Source organism: Octopus bimaculoides, chromosome 10, assembly GCF_046866305.1.
Source record: "Octopus bimaculoides isolate indiv1 chromosome 10, ASM4686630v1, whole genome shotgun sequence".
In the NCBI taxonomy this organism is placed as follows: domain Eukaryota; kingdom Metazoa; phylum Mollusca; class Cephalopoda; order Octopoda; family Octopodidae; genus Octopus; species Octopus bimaculoides.
The window spans coordinates 80,600,640-80,622,772 of record NC_142937.1 but is presented as its reverse complement, the minus strand read 5'-3'; the positions used below and the strand labels follow the sequence as shown (position 1 = coordinate 80,622,772).

At 36.8% G+C, this 22,133-nt stretch overlaps 1 protein-coding gene across 1 annotated transcript in view; it reads left to right on the top strand.

The window, feature by feature from the left end:
* The window catches only part of LOC106883344 (T-box transcription factor T homolog 2), a gene marked incomplete at its 5' end in the record, with an annotated part of 85,560 nt that overhangs the window by 52,156 nt on the left and 11,271 nt on the right, over nucleotides 1-22,133 (top strand). The window contains 4 exons of the mRNA XM_089358258.1: nucleotides 10,062-10,326; nucleotides 13,792-13,932; nucleotides 19,620-19,681; nucleotides 21,035-21,096. Of these exons, the coding sequence (XP_089214384.1) occupies nucleotides 10,062-10,326; nucleotides 13,792-13,932; nucleotides 19,620-19,681; nucleotides 21,035-21,096 (530 nt within the window). The remainder of the gene's footprint in view (nucleotides 1-10,061; nucleotides 10,327-13,791; nucleotides 13,933-19,619; nucleotides 19,682-21,034; nucleotides 21,097-22,133) is intronic.

Genomic DNA, 22,133 nt, shown 5'->3' with positions numbered 1-22,133 from the left:
TTTAAACAAATTTTTACTTTCTTTTTTAAACTATTCTATCATCTGAAGTTACACGGAATTTTCTGCTATTTATCGCTATTTTGCATAATTTTTTTTTATAATTGTTTTTGTCAATTTATTTGGTTTGATGTTTCTTACTTCCATAATATTTCTTAATCATAGTGCTGTATATACTTGGAGGGAATCTATTCTCAGGGTGTTGACGGGCAGCGGTGTTTTCCATATTTCACACACACACACACACACACACACACACACAGAGAAATCACTACAATTGTTTCAGCGCATCATTATCAGCTGTTAATTGCTGATTGTTACATAAATTAGACGCAATAGCGTATTAATATGATTCAACAAAAGCTAATACGTGCGCATCCTGGGGTGACCAGAGACAAAACACTGTGGCATCAAATTTAGCCTCTCTGCATTTTACACCCACACCGAAACACAATTTAAAAAATTTTTCGTCTGATGAAGAGGAACAAAGAAATACAAAGAGACACCAATGAGAAAAACAATAAAAACAAATTAAAGGAAATAAAAAAAAATAAAGAATAAAGAAACCGCGTTTTCATTCGATCTTTAACCACAGAACATTTAAAGATAAAACTGTTATGAACGGATTACCTTTAAAAATTATCCGTCTCTTGTGTCTCTTCTCATTCCGCTTCAAAGAAAACCAGTTCACTTCTTTAACTCAACACGATACCAAACACTATCAGCTTCCAGACTTCATTTTAGATCAGTGGTTCCCAACCTGGGGTCTGCGGATCCCTGGTGGTCCGCAAAGGCAGTACTGAGGGTCAGTGAACTAAATTCAAAACTTTACATATATATATATATATGTGTGTGTGTGTGTGTGTGTGTGTGTGTGTGTGCGTGTGTACACACATAAGGTTTATGATAAATGTTGTAAATTTATGAAGCAACATCGACTGAATAAAGTAGCCAATCAATGTATAGAGTTTAATATCTTTTTTCATAATATTATTGACTGTGGCCTCGAAGTTTCAATAACTGAGTTGTTCAAACTGTAATACACAAGTTAGAAACTTAGGCTTGCAACTGTTGTCTTCATGATTATTAAGGAACCGAATTAAAGATGTAACAACAACAACAACAACAACAATAATAATAATAATAATAATAATAATAATAATAATAATAATAATAATAATAATAATAATAATAATAATAACAACAACAACAACAACAACAATAATAATGATAATAAGAGCACTCAGAGAGAGCAAACCTCCGCCAAGGCAACACCAACGTCCTCTCAACGATTGGCCAAAGATGATTTTTAAAATGAGAATATCTGAAATAAACTCGACTGCTCTTACAAACGGGAATACTAAAAATGAACCCAACCACACTCAAAAATTAAGTAAGGAAAAACGGAAAAATAATCTAGAATCCTTGTCCGGTACCGGATCGATCTCAAAATCTAATCAGTTCGTGCCAGTCACGTGGCCAAGCATCCCTGAAAGTTTCATCCTAATCTATCCAGCGGTTCTTGAGATATCTTGTCCACGGACAAACAAACAAACAAACAAACGCGACTGAAACAATACCTCCGCCTTCGCAAGGCGGAGGTAATAATAATAATAATAATAATAATAATAATAATAATAATAATAATAATAATAATAATAATAATAATAATAATAATAATAACGATAGTTTCAGATTTTGATAGGTGGCAATTAGATGATTACATCGGCCTCAGAGCTTATTGTCTCCACTCCCAAACGATAATAAGGAGATCTCTGATCGAACTATTCAGGGCAACAGACTAGATATTGTAATGAAAAATCGTATGGACAGAATACGTGTGCTCATAGACGTGTGAAAGAAGAACAACTGTACTTGTAAGCTTTGAGGATAATATCAAACGGTGCCCTTAAAAATCAGGATGAAACACTGGGAAACCCTAACGTAGCAGAACTACAAAAAAGTTCTTCTCCTGGATACTACCTACATCCTTAAAAAAACGCTGTCAACCTGAGGAGATTTGTATTTGCTTTTTTTTTTTTTTTTAATGTTTCAAAATCGCAAAAATTACAAGAAAGTGTTTTACGAAATCTTCTTTCTCAGCATTTGGTCTTTTCCTGAAATGTGTCATTGTTGCTCATAAACAACTTACCGAGCAAAACGTCCGACTTGCTGTTTCTTGACGTCTCTGGCTGAGACTTGGAACAGCTCGTGTAAAACAAAACAACAACAACAACAACAACAATAATTATAATAATAAATTATATATATATATATATATATATATATATATATATATATATATATATATATATATATATATATATATATATATATATATAAGCAAATATATAAAAGCATTATTACTGTTAAAAACAGTAATAACGAGGTGGTTAGCAGGACTTCTACCTAAACAGGTACAATATGAAATATTTGAATAAAAGAAGGGTAAATAAACCGCTTGCCAAAGATGAAAGCGAAAGCTTCAAAAACCACCAGTAACAATGCTTTTATATTTTTGCTTTTTTATTGTTTACGATAGTTTTCTCTTTAAACGGAGCGAGACGTTTAAAGTTCGAAACGCACACGAGTTGACGTAATGAATATTTTAGAAATAGACGTTACTGTCTCCAACTGAAGATAGTGCCTGATGATGTCCGCTCTACCATTCTTGGATTTCTTCAATGCTACGTTTCTACGCAGAAACAACAGCGAAATGGTAACCGAGAATTGTTGGAGTTAACGATGATCTTTCTTGGTGGAATTCTTCAGAACGGGATATCGTTTCATACAGCAGGCGCTGTAAGCCATGCTTGGTGGATATCAAAAGCAACCTACGCATTCAAGATCAATTTCAGTTATCTCCTGGGGAGAAGAACTCTTCTAGAAGAATATGTATTTTTCTTGCTCGAGTGTACGTTCGAGCTTGGTTTCTGTCATCAGAAGTAATTAAAGCACCTTATCATAATTTCCTATTCATGCGTCAACTGATAAATTATCAGGATTATAGATCCAGAAATCAGTAAGGCTGCTAGCTCCCGAAACTGGCTCTATCCATAATTGATGACAATGTTCCAACAGAGGTGAAGGCAAATATTGCTCAAGTTATGCTGGAAGCAGACACAGGTGAAGAAGAGGAAGAAGAAAAAAAATCAACTGAAGAGGTACATTCTACACTAAAACGACTTTTCTTCCTTTACAAACATCGAGTTTTCTTCTTTGTAACTCCTGGGACAAAAAGTTTCTTCATGAGATTTTCTGTCAGCACCTATTTCCTCGACAAAGACCCTTCAACATGGAAGGATGATCCTAGCTACTAAAGTGGACTTGAAAAACTTGAGAAGACAGTTGTCGTGAATGATGTTCCAGAAAGAGTTGTCAAACTCATTCAGGATTACAATAACATTCTCACAAAAGATGAAACTGAGAAACAATCTGTTTTACAGATCGTTACCGAAAACCGTAAAACATACACAACTGGCACTAAATCTTCTCTTATGCAAAAATAATATTCAATATTCAGTGTTCAGTGTTCACTTTATGTTTTTGATTCTATAGAAATTATAGTTGTAAAGACGGTGAGCTGGCAGAACCGTTAGCACGCCGGGCGAAATGCTTAGCGGTATTTCGTCTGCCGCTACGTTCTGAGTTCAAATTCCGACGAGGTCGAATTTGCCTTTCATCCTTTCGGGGTCGATTAAATAAGTACCAGTTACGCACTGGGTCGATATAATCGATTTAATCCCTTTGTCTGTCCTTGTTTGTCCCCTCTATGTTTAGCCCCTTGTGGGCAACAAAGAAATAAGAAACGTTAGCACGCCGGGCGAAATGCTTAGCGGTATTTCGTCTGTCTTTACGTTCTGAGTTCAAATTCCGCTGAGGTCGACTTTGCCTGTCATCCATTCGGGGTCGGTAAATTAAGTACCAGTTGTGTACTGGGATAGATTAATCGAATGGCGCCCTCCCCCCAAATTTCGGACCTTGTGCCTGGAGTAGAGAAAACAAATTATAATACTGTATTTGAAATAGGATAATATTTCGGGAAGTATTTGCTGATAAAAGGGTTTTTGAAATAGTTGTAGTATTATGCAATAAAATATGTTTGTTCAATCCAGTCACTTTTGTTTACACATATCCATCTAGCCAGCCATCCATCCATCCATCTATCTATCTATCTATCTATATATCTAGTAAGGAAAGACACACAAATAAGAAAGAAGAAAGCAAAGGAACACTGATGAGGTCACAGAAGTGTGGTGAAAGAACTCTGGCCGAAATACGATTAATGTAAAAAATAAAATAAAGCTGAAGCAAATTAATGCCAAGTATATAATGCGTGTGTTTTTATTGGGTAAACTGGCAACATGACCATCCCCAAATACAACAATATATATATATATTATAAGTACATACAACGGGCTACTTTCAGTTTCCGTTTACCGAATCCACTCACAAGACTTTGGTGGGCTTAATGGTATAGTAGAAGACATTTGCCGAACGTGCTACGTGGACGATAGACGGATAGATAGATAGATAGATAGATAGATAGATAGATAGATAGATATACATGAATACATACACTCATACATACCCACATATATTAATGCTTTTATGTCAAGAGTACATATTTATTAAATTCTCCAAGGAAAACGTTGACAGTGACTTCGAAATTCCGGCTTGATCACCAGACTGTGACAGTGAATATGCCGAAACTTCGAAGTCGCAATCAACGTTCACCTTGTAAAATTTAATAAATGTGTGAGTGTGCGCGCGCGTATGTGCAAACATCTCTATGTATTATCTGTTGAAATGTACATACATACATATGTACATACATACATACATACATACATACGTACGTACGTACATACATACATACATATATACATACATACATACATACATACACACTTATACATACATACATACACACTTATACATACATACATACGTACGTACATACATACAGACATACATACATACACACTTATACATACATACATACGTACGTACATACATACATACATACATACATACATACATACATACATACATACATACTTACGTACGTATATACACTAAGGTGGGATACTGTAGACAAACATTCTACGGTTATTTTGAATTACATGCGAAGTGTGAAAAAATATTCTTGACGAAGAAGAAAAGAGAGAAATGGAGAAGAAAGAGACAAAGTGAAAGCGAGAGAAAAGAAAGAAAGAAAGAAAGAAATAAATAAAGAAAGAAAGAAGCAAGCAAAAACCGAGGGAGACACAGAGAAAGAGAAAGAAGGGTGGAAAATAGCAGGGAAGGGGGAAGAATAAGAAGCTATAGAGAGAAAAGAAGGCGACAAGGATACAGAAAATAACAACAACAACAACAACAAAACCAACCAAAAGAGCAGACGACCATTACTTGAAGAGAGAAAACAATAAAGATTTGATGATGTATTAGAGTGGACATTTTAAAGATGGTTTTATTGGTGAACAATGGAGCCGAATATTTTTGATGTGGGAAGTTGAATCCTACTTCCGTTGACAGCACGGAAGTAAATCTTATATCTTAGAGGCTGGATACGTCTGTAACCGTAAACGGGTGCACTTAATACTTTAAAAAAATATTCAAAATATAATTTCCCTCTGTCATCCTACTTTTCCTCTCTGTCTGGCAATTTCTATGTATGTTATTGTTCGGTTTTATCTCAAGATTTCCTGCCAACAGAGAAAGAACCGGTTTCTAACCTAGATACAAGGTTCCTTCATTGGAATTTCAATATCAGCAACAGGGCATTTTTATTTGTATGTATGTATGTATGTATGTATGTATGTATGTATGTATGTATGTATGTGCAAATTTGTATATTTTATTTGTCTTCTCGTGCATATAGTTACATATCTAGACATGCTCATATATATTTAAACGATAAACTTCTGGAAAGTTTTACAGATTTTTACAGTTCCAGCGATGGATTGGATCTGTAATCTTCGAATTAGCTTTCTCCTTTCTGGTTTTCAGAAGCCTAATTTCTCAAGATAGGTATTTAGACAGTGTGTTACATAACCCAGGGCCCCAATAATTACAGGTATAAGCCTGAACTTGTAATCTGGATAGAGTAACTGGAGATTTCTCAATAATTCACCAAAGGTGTTCTCTTTTTCACTGATCTTCAGTTTTATGTTAACATCCGCTGGGCAGCTAATTTCTGCAGCTATACACAGTTTCTCTTCTCCATCTCAAACCATTATATCAGGTCTATTGTTTTTATTTTATTTATTTATTTCGTTATGCATGTATTTATTTATTTATTTTTTTACATGTTTTGCAGTCATTAAACTGCGGCCATGCTGAAGCACCGCCTTGAAGAATGTCTATGTCGAATGTATCGATCGCAGTACATAATTATTTTAAAGCCTTGTGCTTATTCCATCGCTCGCTTTTGCCGAACCGCTAATTTATGGGGATGTAACACACCAACACCGGTTGTCAAGTGGTGGTAATGAAGCAAACACACACACATAGAGACACACACACGCGTACACACACACAAACTCTCTCTCTCTCTCTCTCTCTCTCTCTCTCTCTCTCTCTTACACACACACACACACATTTGAAATACAGATATAGTTACGTTTGTAGTTGTATTGTTTTGATTTTTAGCGGCGGTTTCCAAAGTCATTTTTGTTATACTTGTTGTTGTTGTTGTTCTGGCTGTTACTATTGGCTTCAAACTTTGACACAAGGCCAGCAATTTCAAGAGTGTAGGGGATAAATCAATTACAACGAGCCCCATCGATTCTATCGACCCGCCCCCCCTTCCCCCAAAGGATGAAAGGCAAAGTCGATCCCAGCGGCATTTGAACTCAGAACACGAAGACGGAAGAAATGCCGTTCAGCATTTTGTCCGGCACGGTAACGATTCTGCCAGCTCGCCGTCCCCGTTGTTGTTGTTGTTGTTGCTGTTGTTACTGTCATCGCCGCCGCCGCCGCCACCGCTGCAGTCGGCGTCATTGTTTTTGTTATTGTTGTGCTGCCCGTTGTTGAGTACAGTTCAACTCACGACAAGGTAGATAGAAACCCCAAGCTGCTTTTCGGTTTTACCATCTTTGTTTAGTGCCGTAAAGTAAAAGTCCTCTCCATCGCCGTCGCCCCCATCGATCCCCTGCTCGCCTATAAATACCCCGGGTGCTTGTGTGAAGCAATTTATTGTTGTTCCCTGTCAGGGTGGTGAGTGTAGCAAGGCAAAACGGGTGGCAATCGGGTGCGGTGTGATATTTACGTCTGTATTCGCATTTCACAGGAGCCGACACCGGCTTTCATCTTTCCGAGGTGGAGGGAAGGGTGGCGGAATAGCTCAATTAAATAAGGACCAGCAATGCACTGAACACCATTCTAACCACGATACGTACTCCCACCGATAATAAAGGACCTTGTAGCTTGGTGAAATAACTTATCATTATCGGTTTGTGGGTGGTGGTGGTGGTGGTGGTAAAAGGTCGTTTGTTCCGTTGCTACAAACGACAGAGGTGAAGTATAGTTTTGTGTTGATTTTAAGAGAAAACCTATTTGCTATCGAGGCAACAATTTAAAGGAATTAACCAGAAAATATCTTTACGTATATTTAAACTATGATGTATTAAGTAGCTTGCTTACCAACCACATGGTTCCGGGTTCAGTCCCACTGCGTGGCACCTTGGGCAAGTGTCTTCTACTATAGCCTCGGGCCGACCAAAGCCTTGTGAGTGGATTTGGTAGACGGAAACTGAAAGAAGCCTGTCGTATATATGTATATATATATATATATATATATATATATATATATATATATATATATATATATATATATATATATATATATATATATATATATATGTTTGTGTGTATGTGTGTCTGTGTTTGTCCCCCCAACATCGCTTGACAACCGATGGTGGTGTGTTTACGTCCCCGTAACTTAGCGGTTCGGCAAAAAGAGACCGATAGAATAAGTACTAGGCAACCAAAGAATAAGTCCTGGGGTCGATTTACTCGACTAAAGGCGGTGCTCTAGCATGGCCACAGTCAAATGACTGAAACAAGTAAAAGAGTAAGAGTATATATATATATATATATATATATATATATATATATATATATATATATATATATATATATATATATATATATATATATATATACAGTGGGGGAAATAAATATTCGTACATGTCAAAAATTCTTTATTTATCTAATTTCTAATGAACATAAATGGGATATACCAATACTATATTTGCATACACATGCATAAACTAAAAATATGCAAAAGAAACTAATAAATCATAGTAACTAATGAATTTATATACAATTATAAATATTTAGGGGTGCAAAAAGTATTCGTACAGAATAAATTTATGAGTTTCTATGCCACAAAATACTGTTAAAATTAATTTTTTCTTTTTTTACTAGAACTTTCTCGTTTGTTCCAATAATCTTATCAGTTGTCATTTTTAAGTGTCAAAACGCTAGATTCTTCATTCAGCACTGAGACAACATAAAGTAGTGTCGTAATAATGGCGAAAAGTAAAGAACTCACAAATTCAGTGAAAAACTTAATTATTGAACAATGGAAAGCAGGTAAAAGTTACAGGAAAATATCAGAGACCCTTTGTATTCCATTTTCTACCATATCTTCATTTATTCAAAGATATAAACAATCGGGAACTGTTGAAAACAGAATAAAATCCGGTGCACCACGCAAGATTTCCCCTAGATCTTTAAGAAAAATGAAGTGAAGTATCGAAAAAAACGCAACCAGAAAGGAGTTGCAAGAAGATTTGTTGGCTTCAGGGACTAGTGTTACACTAAGAACAATCAGCAATGAACTTCATAGGAATGAACTGAAGTCATGCTCTCCTAGAAAAACTCCAATGTTGACTAAAAGGCATAGAGATGCCCGTTTAATTTGTTTATGAACATAAAGATAAATCTGATACATTCTGGGAAAATGTTCTTTGGACAGACGAGTCGAAAATTGAATTCGCCGAAAAACACAATTCCTACTGTAAAGTTTGGAGGTGGCAACATCATTGTGTAGGGGTGTTTCTCTGCAAATGGCACTGGCAATTTACATGTGATAGATGGTAGAATGAATGCAGAGATGTACCAAAATACTTTGAACAATAATTTATGAGACTCTGTAGAAAAGCTCCAGCTTTGTGAAGGGTGGGTTTTACAACAGGATAACGACCCTAAGCACATGGCGAAGTCTACCAAATATAGTATTAGTCTACCAAATATAGAAATAATGAAGGCGAATGAATGCAATTTGGCCACGGAGTTTCAATGAGGTCATTCGAAATGCTATTGTCTTTTTTTTTTTCTGCTTTTGCATTTTTTAAAGGACACTGCCTGTTATTTCAAGCGACCACCTAGTGGAGAGAAATAACGATTTCAAATTTTGGTACAAAGCCAGCGAGTTCGGTGTGGGAGTGGGGGTGTCGATTCCATCGACCCCCCCCCCCCCCCGTGCATACTAACCGTTCTGCCCGCTCGCTGCCTTTGTGGAGTGAAATATTAAAGTCAAGACATGAAGTGAGATCCGGGAGTAATGAAGGACCCTGAAATGTTGCCAAGTTCCAACATTTCATTGAAATTTTTTCATTCATATCTCAAGTTAGCAAAGGATTCCAATATTCGGTTATCTGAAGTCGAAATATTTCCAAATTCTTATCGCTGTTATTACATAATAATTTGATTCCTCAGCGAATCAGTGTATTATCACACACACACACACACACACACACACACACACACACACACACACACACACACACACACACACACACACACACACACACACACACATGTACATATCTGTCATATTAATGATCGTGGGACTTAATCCATTAAAACCGAGGTCATCCTGTTCTAATCTGTATTTAATTCCAACCTCAGGTCGCATGGTCTTCAGCTGCTCTTTCATCTCTGAGATCTGTGTTCTCTCAATCCTTTTACAGAATTCCGAAAATACTGATAACCAGAAATGGCTTCAAAATCTAAAAGCATATTTTTTTGTGTATATATTTTTTTTTCGACAGACGTATGTTCCCCGTCTTCAAGGTGTCCATAACAGGATTAGATCCCAATGCCATGTACACTCTGCTGTTGGATTTTGCCCAAGTGGATAACCACAGATGGAAGTACGTAAATGGTGAATGGGTAGCCGGAGGAAAAGCAGAACCAGCCGCACCAAATTCTGTCTACATCCATCCAGATTCGCCAAATTTCGGTGCACATTGGATGCGAGAGCCAACATCGTTCAGCAAGGTGAAACTTACCAATAAACTCAACGGAGGCGGACAGGTAAATAGTATTTCATTTAATAATACAAATGTTGCCAGTAGGGACCAGAGAGTAGGAACAAAGCTAACCCACCCAAACAAAAGCCACGATTCTGTTTCAATTTTCGGTTGGATCCATTTCAAAGTAAATTTCGTAGGAATTAATAACGGTTTACTTAGATAAAAGAAAAAAAAATAAGATTAAAATTCTAAAATAAAAAAAAGTAAAATGTCCATGTGTAGAAAGGAGACGAGAATGTTTAAGGTTTGAGTAGAATTCTTCAATACGGGAATAAAATGTTTGACATATTTTCTAAACAAAAAAAAAAAAAAAAGGAAACTGGTTTTCCATCGGTTACGACGACGAGTCTTCCAGTTGATCCGATCAACAGAACAGCTTTCTCGTGAAATTAACGTGCAAGCGGCTGAGCACTCCACAGACACGTGTAACCTTAATGTAGTTCTCAGGGAGATTCAGCGTGATACAGAATGTAACAAAGTTGGCCCCTTTGAATTACAGGTACAACTCATTTTTTGCCAGCTGAGTGGACTGGAGCAACGTGAAATAAAGTGTCTTGCTCAAGGACACAGCGCGCCAACGAGAATCGAACTCGCGACTCTACGATCATGAGCTGAATATTCCCTAACCACTGAGCCTTTCTATTCATGATATGTCAACATCGATTCGTAATTATTTATTGAAGCTCTGTCACATCTACCATCCATCGGAATGTGATGAACGCCATATCTTCTTCCATCACCATCAAAGAATATCGGTTATAAAGGCTGAGCATAGCGATATAGAAATATCCCCGATTTTTAAAAGTTGCCAGATCTTTCATCTAAAAAGTTTGTAAGGAGCTTTCGGGTGGAAACGTATCACCAGTATCAAAGCATAAAATGCATTCTAAACGCTCTGAAATCATCAGAACACCTGAAATTTATCCAGCAAGTTCAAAGATGTGTGTGTGTGTGTGTGTGTGTGTGTGTGTGTGTGTGTGCGTGTGTGTGTGTGTGTGTGTGTGCGTTTATGTGTTTGTCCTCTACCACTGCTTGATAACCGGGGTTGGTGTGTTTACATCCCTGTAACTTAGCGATTCCGTAAAAGACTCGATGGAATATGAACCAGACTTTTAAAAAAAAGTCCTGGGGTCGATTCATTCGACTAAAAATTCTTCGAAGCGGTGCCCAAGCATGGCCACAGTCTAATAACTGGAACAAGTAAAAAAGATAAAAGATAAGCTGATATCTGACTCATTCTACACCAAACTAGCAGCACCCGACCCCCACCCCACCCCCTGATTAAGGACTCCAAGACATTTTGTACAGATTTTTGCAATTCTGTCATCCACAAAACATTAACAATCAACATCACGGAAGTCTCGAATCAGTCACTGAATCTGCAAGAAATAATAGCCAAATCTGTCTTGAATTCCGTCTTAAAGAAGGTACGCGCTAGATGATAGAGTCCTAGGTAACCCTGGGTCGCTGTGACTGGAATGTCTTTGGATTGATCTGGGGTTAAACAACAATAACTGTTATAATAATATCCGGTTTAGGGACAAGGGTAAGAAACTGAGAAAAGATGCAGGCAGGGGTTGCTGGTTCTTGATTGGCTCTTTATGGAACCCGGATGGGATAAGGGTTGAAGTTGACCCCTCAACGGGAATTGAACTCAGTGCTTAAAAGAAATGTGATCGAATAACACATTTTGTATTTTGTCCGCGTTTCTTTACTCTTATCTGAAGACAATGATGATGATGAGGAGGAGGAAGAGGAGGAGGAGGAGGAGGAGGAAAAGAAGAAGAAGAAGAAGAAGAAGAAGAAGAAGAAGAAGAAGAAGAAGAAGAAGAAGAGTAGAAGGCGGAGGAGGAGGAGGAGGATAATGTTGATGATGATGATGACAATAGCAAAGAGACAACGATGATGAATTTCCAGGTGTTTCTTACCCAGGTAGAAAGAATTGTAAAACAACAAATACCAAAAAAAAAAAAATGAATAAAAAACTAAAAATAAAAAGAAAGTAAAAAGAGATGGTGTAACTCGGTGTAACTGCTGTGCGTGTCTTGAAGAAGAAGAAGAAGAAGAAGAAGAAGAAGAAGAAGAAGAAGAAGAAGAAGAAGTATGCTAGCTTAAAGGATCATCTACAAATCCCTTGCTTCCTAAAATATGTGTTCGTGTGCCTGACTGGTAAATTAGGGGCCGAGAAATGAGATGTCGACAAACTGTAGGGAGTTATTTGAGGAGGGAGCCGGGAGAGGGAATTGGTGAGGGCGAAAATTGTAAACATTTTGGCAGAGACTCGTGTTTGGTCAACTTTATTTACTTAATGGATTGGAATGCCTCGCAGATGCTCGCTTTTTTTATCATCATCATCATCATCATCATCATCATCATTATTATTATTATTATTATTATTATTATTATTATTATTATTATTATTATAAATACGTGGCCGGAGCGGAACTGAGGTGGGGAGATCTGTTTATAGATTTCGGTGGTGATGGTCAGTCAAAAAGAGGTGGTGTGTAAGTAGGAAGATGGTGGTGGTGCTGGTAGAGGATTACACGGAGATAACCAAAGGAAGAAAGAGTGAATGAAGAGAGAGAGAATGGAATGTGCTAGAGAGAGGGTGGGTGGATAAGGTAAGTGGATTAAAGAATGTAGAAGTAAACAGAGTGATATGTGTGTGTGTGTGTGTGTGTGTGTGTGTGTGTGTGTGTGTGTCTCTCTCTATATATATATATATATTAAACTGTGGTATGTCCAAATTTGGCCAAATGCGTTTTTTTTTCAATATTTATTTTCGCTTACAATAGCTGGTTCTTTTGGTCAAACTATCTTATTCCAGCTGCTTCAGATGCCAAGATATTCATTTTTACTATGGAATGGTGGAACTATTTTTTTCGTTTTCTGACAAAGCAACATTTTGGCCTTATGACACTTTTGCATAATAACAACGATATATATATAATTTAATATAATAATATCCCGGGCTTCATTGCTCCTGAAGTGGGGAACCCCTCCCTGGACGTCCCAGATCGCGGGTGAGATCATCTCACCATCTTGTCTTTGATCGGCCTCTTGATCTTTTCCATTGTTTTGGTGTCCATTCCATCACCCTGATTGTCCATCTGTTGCCCTTCAAGTCACGCGATCTGGTTGTTCTTGGTTCTTATAATGTCGTTGACTCTCGTGTGCACACGAGTCAGCACACATAAATGAATAAACAGATAGATAGATAGATAGATAGATAGATAGATAGATAGATAGAGATACATACGTATACACGCGCACATACACACACATATTAAATACACTTTAAATTCCGAATTGTGCCATATACAATACGATAATTAACATATTATAAGAATATCATAAACATTAACAGACTTCAAACTTCGGTTGGTTCAAATAATTTGAATCCCGGAGTCTGAAGAGAAATTTTGCTCTGATTGTTGAGTTTATTCTCTTCTCTTTTTACCAGATCATGTTAAATTCCCTTCACAAATACGAACCCAGGTTACACATCGTCAAAGTCAGTTGTCGTTCGGATCGAAAGAGCGTGATGACTTACAGTTTTGTTGAGACTCAGTTTATTGCTGTCACTGCTTACCAAAATGAAGAAGTAAGTAAAGGATTTCTTATGAAAATTTTAAGGGGTTTTTTTTTTTTTTTGTATGATTTTCATTTTGTTCATTTTTAAGTGAAGAAATTTTTCGTTTAATCCTCTTCATTCTAACCTACCTGAGATCTTACGATATCGTAAGATCCCTGGATCATACGATAAAAATACTTCGAGTTTTAAAATGATCTAAATTAAAATCTTCCATCAAAATTTCATTTCATTTATGTTTTAAACATAAGATTAATAAAGGCAAAATTATTTTAGAAAATTCTTCAAGCTTTTCAAAATTAATTGAATTGCAAGAGAATTATGGTAAACAAAAGCGTCGAAACGAAATTCCTGTCTTGTTTTCTGTAATTCTTTTAGTACAAGTAAACGAATTGTATTCATTACCAATAAAAAATATTTTTGAAAAATTTTGTTCTAGGATAAATGAAAATATAATATTCAAGGAAAATTTTTCGATTAAGTTTTGATCTTAATTTCTTTATATTTCTAGCTCATATAAATGTTGGCTGGTTGTTTGGCTTCTCTTGTCACACTTCAGATTGTGGTGAGAGGGAAAGTAAAAAAAGATAGAGTTAATAGAAAAGATGCAGGATGATTGCACATACGAGGCTTGGTAGAAGGCAATGATTACTTTCTTTTTAATGTAATTTTACAGAAACGGGTTTTCGTTAGAGTAGACTGCGAATGTGCTGATAGAATTTGAAAATCTCATATATATATATTGCAAATATGCAAATGAGAAATTCGTATCATTTAATTTTAAAGTAATAAGTATTCTCGTTTTGACGATTAGCCTTCATTTCATCATTTTTTTAAAAACTAAGCAATTTACGCCACTGCTTTGCATACCATCCATATATTTCGTTCCATATATTTTGTTCTTGTAAGGAAAGTCAGTTTTTCATTCAGTTTAGAGTTGCCCCGCTTCGTATCTAGTTCTGAAGAGACATAAAACGCTCGAAATGTTTCTACCAGTCCACAGGGGAAGCCCTAAAGTTACTTTGGTGTGTTTACGTCTTTTGCTTAGCAGAAGAATTCTTCGCCATAGCAAACCGCAGAGAAAATTCCTTTTTACAGGTCAAATTTGTCCCGGCCATATGTAACTTGATCTAAAGTTTATAGAGGTGAAATTCTAGTTATTGCATGTATAACATTAAAACCCACAAGATTCTAACATCAACTGGAAACCTCTACAAAAATAGTGATACCTAAGAAGAGATAAATGAGGTAGGGGCTTGAGACCAGTGCAGACAACTTTTGAATGCTTTAAAGGGATTCAGAACAAAAAAAGTGCTGTAAAGTGAAGAAAACAATATCCTACGTGTTGGAAGTGAGCTCCTCAAGAAGTACTCTCTTCCTGATGATCTCCAATATAGCCCCAAATCAGCCAGACTAGCAAACCTCAAAGAAGATCTGGAGGTGAAACGCTCAGCGTATCAGAAAAAGACATTGTACGGGTATGTTTCTGCGAGACCAGAAGAAGACAGTAACATTGACGTGAAGAGAAGCAACTCTTGGAATCCTGATCGCTACATCACATCACATCCAAGAACAGAAGAATTGCTACATGGTACCTAATCAGTAAAAGACACAGTGAAGCCAGTGAAGCCATTGGAGGTTCCAAGATTCAACCGTAAATTTAGATTATGTCATATTTCTGAGAAAGACATCACACATGTGGTTAGCAGCTGCCAAAAAATGTCATCTACCTTCCTATACGACATGACGTCGCAAAAACAATATGCAATGCCATTCGGAAAAAAAAGATTGCCCTGGAATAAATATAGAGAGTCTCCCTGTTATTGAATACATACACATATACCAGCAGAAGGAATACTGGTGGAATATTCCCATCAAAACAGTTGTCAAGTGTAAACAAGATAGGCTGGATATTGTTGTTTGGGACCGACAAGAAAAAGTCATAGAAGTCAGCTGTCCTTCTGATGTGAATATCACTTTGAGAATCAAAGAGAAAGACGATAATTATGGACAACTGCTTCGAAACCTCCGGCTTCTATATCCGGATTACAAATTTACATTTATACCAGCAATAATTGGAGCGCTTGGTTTTGTATGTAAATGCCAAACTGTTAGCGTGGATAAGCTTGGATTTTCAGAAAAAGAAATCAACCAATTGACTCGCGCATTGCAAATACAATCTGTAAGTGGAACAATAAAACTATGCAAGACTTTTGACAGGTTTAAAATATGACATTGTTTTCTTTATCTATATTCCAATGATGGAAATTTGTGTCTTTGTTAGAAGCCAGCTCCTTCTTCAGAGGAAGAATTTTAAATGATTAAATACAGAAGTGGCAAACATACATCTGCACGCGCACACACAAAAAAAAACACACACACACACACATTATATATACATATCTATGCATGTATGTTTATATATACAGGCACGAATGTGTGCGCATGAGAAATTAGAGAATGTGGTGGTGGTGGTGGTGGTGGTGGTGGTGCTTAGAGTAAAAAAAAATCTCGTCACCAACGAAACACCTGTTTCAAAGAATCCTTCTGGTTCACACAAATCCCAAACCAACCAACATAGCCTCACCCATCTCCCTTCCAGCACCTCTCAACTAATATGAGACCAAACATAGTTTTAATTTCGAATGTAATTCATTAAATAGTAGAAATAAATAAAATAAATCTCTTTGATCTTTCTTCTCTGCCGCCAGATGGCTCAAGTATAGAGAAAAAAGATTACCCGCACTCCTCGCCCCCTAATTAATCCGCATACCGGGGGTTTCGCGAGGTTTCTGTTTGTTTAGACTGTTCATAAAACGTAAAGATCTATTTTCTAGGCAAATTGAAGATTTAATTAAGGATAACGAGAATAAGAGTGAGAAAGAGAGAGAGAGAGAGAGAGAGAGAGAGAGAGAGAGAGATAAAGAAAGAGAGGATGCGAAAGAGAGAGAGAGAGAGAGAGAGAGAAAGAGAGGGAATGTGTGTGTGAGCAGATAGGACGATGATGTTCATGACGTGTATGCGAGAGAGAAAGAAAAATACATACACTCATATACTTATGTGTATATACGGATACATATATTCATATCTATCTATCTATCCATCTATCTGTCTATCTATCTATCTATCTATCTATCTATCTATCTATCTATCTATATATATATATATATATATATATATATATATATATATATATATATATATATATATATATATATATATATATATATATATATATATATATATACATACATATGCATATGTAACTACATATATATAAAAATATAAATGCAGGCCTGGATGTGTGTGTGTACGTGTGTATATGTATATGTGTGTGTGTGTATATATATATATATATATATATATATATATATATATATATATATGTATATATATATATATATATACATATATCTATACATGCACATGTATATACATATATACATGTAAATTTATATGTATATATAGGCGCAAGCGTGACAGTGTGGTAAGAAGCTTGCTTCTCAACCATGTGGATCCCACCCCACCCCACCCTCAATCACTTGACAACCGATGTTGGTGTGTTTCAATCCCTGTGACTTAGATAGAATAGGTATCAGGCTTACAAAGAATACATCCTGGGATCGATTTGTTCGGCTAAAACCCTGCAAAGTGGTGCCCCAGCATGGTCGCAGTCAAATGACTGAAATAAGTGAGAGAATGAAAGAATGTGTGTGTATGTATGTATATATATATATATATATATATATATATATATATATATGCTGACTGGACACTATTCAATTTTTTTTCTCCGTGTTTTTCTCCTTGTCTCCGTATTCTTTCTGTTGAAGAGCGTAGCTCGAAACGTCAAAGACTTTCCGTATTCCCGAGCGTCATACTAATACATCCTTTTGTTATTTACACCACCTGTCCTCGTCTGTTGTTGTTTTTTCGTATATTCTCCCATATATATATATATATATATATATATATATATATATATATATATATATATATATATATATATATAATACAGAATGGGACAAGGACGCAAAACATCCAGACAGTTAGGTGATACAAGAAAGGGACAAAACATCCAGATAGACGATACAAAGAAAACACGGACAGGTCATTCGGAGTTTTCTCTCTTCAGTCGAGATCCAGATTATTTCGTTCTCCGAAATAAACGGAGAGAGAAGGACTCTGAGATTGGGGTGGGGGAAGCGGGGTAAATGCTGTTTATCATGCTGATGAAATATTACGGGTACTGCCATCCGGAATTTCTCTGATCAAAATGTCGGTCTTTTAATGAAATCCTCATCTCTTTAATATATTAACAGAGGGAGCTTAAAGCTACCAAAGATTTTAAAGAACGCCATAAACGATGAGTAAGTCTCCAGACTTCTGAAGATTTATAAAATCCAGATTGAATGCGGAAAGTATCATACAGTCAACTTGAGGGCAGTTTCACTATTAAGGCATGGAGCTGGAATTATTGAATAGAAAAAGCGACTGTCGATGCTATGAAGCGTGTATTCTTCATCTAAGTCGACCGAAGGCGAAAAGAGCAGAACAAAGGTTAATGAGTGTGGAAGAACGTGTAGAACTATAAAAGACAATACTAGGTTTCTATTTAGTAAAAGAGTTCTTCTTAAGGAGGTAATACGTGAAGGGATTTTTAGGGTTAATAGAGTCCCTGCTTTTCCAGTAAAATAAATAAATAACAGAGGAAAATGTGAACAGAAAGAAAACCAAACATTAAGTTAAAGGGGAGATAATTTCGTACATTTTTCGCTGATTGGATATTTTTCAACGAATATTAAGTGAAGAGATAATACCTAAATGCACATTGGCGCAGGAGTGGTTGTGTGGTAAGAAGCTGGCGTACTGATCACGTGGTTTTGGGTTCAGTGCCATTGCATGGCACCTTAGGCAAATGTCTTCTGCTATAGCCTCGGGCCGACCAAAGCCTTGGGAGTGGATTTGGTAGATGGAAACTGTGTGGAATATCATCGTATATCTGTGTGTGTGTGTGTGTGTGTGTGTGAGAGAGAGTGTGTGTGTGTTTGTGCGTGTATGCATATGTTTGCGTGTCTGTGCTTGTCCACACCCCCCACATCGCCTGACAACCGATGCTGGTGTGCTTACGTTCCCGTAACTTAGCGGTTCGACAAAATGAACGATAGAATAAGTACTAGGCTTACAAAAAATAAGTTCTGGGATCGATTTGTTCGACTAAAAGGCGGTGCTCCAGCATGGCCACAGTCAAATGACTGATGAAAGAACGCTCATTATTTGCCTTATTTACATTTGATGGATATTTGTCCTCGTCTTGTTTGTTGTTAACACAACGTTTCGGCTGATACACCCTGCAGCCTTCATCAGGTGTCTTGGGGAAATTTCAAACCTGGATTCTCATTCTTAAGGTATTTTTCGATGTTATTATTATTATTATTATTATTATTATTATTATTATTATTATTATTATTATTGTTGTTGTTGTTGTTGTTGTTGTTGTTATTATTATTGTTCAGGTCAATGCTTGGAATCGAACTCGGAATCTTGGGGTTGGTGGCCCGCGCTCTTAATCACTATGCTATATGCCCGTGGGCTGTTTCCATATTTACAAACCAATCAAGCATTGATTTTAATTAACTTTGATTTAGTTTATGGATTAAGGGCATGGTTTCATAATTCTGTATTTCGGTGTCTTTCAGATCACATCACTGAAAATTAAACACAACCCCTTCGCCAAAGCCTTCTTAGATGCAAAAGAAAGGTAAGTCACAGAATTAAATCTCACAATTGGCAACATCGGTAAATGTTTTAATCCGTTTTACATCTATCAGACACGATGACTGCTCGTCCGAGCTTGTGACTAGCTACGAGTACGCGTCATTGAAATATATCTGGTGTTCTCGCTGGATTTTGTTGGGGGTAAACTTTTCCCCCTCTCTCTCATATTTATTGTTTTTAACACAGCACGTCCGTAAGAGGTATTATCTCAGGACAAATACTGCAGTGATTGGACTATCAACTGGACTGATGATACACAGCGGTCGAGTCGTGAGACTTCTTTGGGCATGTATTTAAGGTTATCAGACAAGGAATGCTGCTCAAGGAACTGCCTTCCAAGTCTTATGATGTTATCAGCCTCGTGTATGCAAACTTGGTCAAGGGATGCACTTCAACACTTGTTGGTTAAAAGATGTACCGTATCCGAAGGGATATGATACGACATTCAAAGCAGTCTGATTCGATTTTAAGCCTCTGCTACCTTGTTTTCGTTTTAGGTAGAGGCGGTCGATGTCACCTTGTTGATATGGAAATTATTCGTGCTTGTTAGTATTTTCCGGGTTTTCACATCAATGGCTCGTATTGCATCAGGTGTCCAATCAAGTAGACCAAATGAACTGGCACAGTAAACACATTGTAGGCCACTGTTTTATTGAATGCGGAGAGTTCTGAGGTCCAAATTTTCTTTATTCGGCTGTAATATTCTTCAGTGACACGTGTTTTGTTACAGGTGCCATTGTAAGATATATTTTCATCCACCCCTAGATACTTGTAACATTCCCCGTTAAATATAGGGGAAACAGTTAAGTCATTGATGGAAGGTTGTGAAGGAAAGCATCTTGTTTTCTTCATCTTCCTTTAAATCTGAAGGTCTTGCAGTTTTTTATAGTCCCAAATGTCGTGATCATTTGTAACGTGTGAATTAAGGATTTGCGTTCTCTCCCCTACAGACCCGACTTCAACTATACTTTGCTCTAGACAGGTCGCTACGTATCATGTTGCTCCAATAATAATAATATGAAGTTGAAAGTGTATCTTGGGTACTGGGTTTGAAAATTCCTTATCAATGATCCATAAATGTCCTCTTTCACTTGTATTTTTCTAACCACATTCGCGTCTAGTTTGCAGTTGATTTCCACAACAGAACATATCTTTGCTTTGTGGTCCCACACACTAATATCTGGCTGGTTGTGTTTTAACTTGGTGACTGCTTTAATTTTTAAGTTTCACCAATCTTCTTTTGTCTCATGAATGTTAATATGGCCAACTTCGTCTATGCATATATGTATACATGCATCTATTGTATATTTTCCATTGTATATTTTCCCGTTTACAGGCCGGAACAGCGAGATATTATTGAAGATCCAAACGAAAGCCAACAGCGAAGTCTTTCTCACTGTAAGTTCAACGAAAGAAATGTCTTTAATTTCAATGGAAATTTCTGTAATCCTTAAATCTTCTTCAATCCTGGTTTCCATTTTGTCTTTCATTCCTCCTGAAGTGAATGAGATCAATACCGAGTGTATTAATGGGGATTGATTTTACATCTATAAATTGGTGATGGCTATAAACTCTCTACCGACACCTGGATACATCTCACTCAATAAGAACTCACTACTTGAATGGACGATAAACAAAATTTGACTGTAAAAAGGATTTAGGTGCTATTAAGTTAGACATGGCCTGGACCAATCTTTGGTCGAAACATATCTAAGTTTATCGAAGTTTATATATATATATATATATATATATATATATATATATATATATATATATATATATATATACTATCTCTCACTAATCTCTTCTTTCTCACTTTCTCACTCTAGCGGCTTTTCTTTCTTTCTTTCTTTCAATCTGTCCATTGGTCTCCCACTCTCCCATGTTCACTTTCTTTCCTCATAATTTCGTAATTCACTCGTCAGGTGCAAAAACAGCCTCTGATGAGTGAATGACGAAACTAAGACGCAATTTCACCAAACGCTTTGTTGTACAAACTCTCCATTCTTTTATGTTATATCCTTACTCTAACCTCTATCAACCAAGTGCTTACTGCTCTCGTCTCTCATGTGATAATCTCATACCACACACACACACACACACACACACACAGTACTTCTGATTGTATCTGTCCCTCTCTCTCTTTCTTTCTCTCTTGCGCCCTTGTCTCTTCTCCCTTATCCCTCCTTCCTTCTCTTTCTCTCTCTCTCACACTTCTCCCCTCCCTTTCCCCTCCATCTTTCTATTATTCTTGCCTGCTACTTCCCCGTCTCTTCTTTTTTTGTCATCTCCCACCCCGACAGATATACACATAACTCTTACATCCTCTTCCTTTTCCTCTCCCTCTCTCTTCACACTGCCTACTTACTTCCTCTTCACCCCTCTTCTTCCTCCTCATCCCCCTCTTCTTCCTCATCCCCCCTTCCCATCCTCCC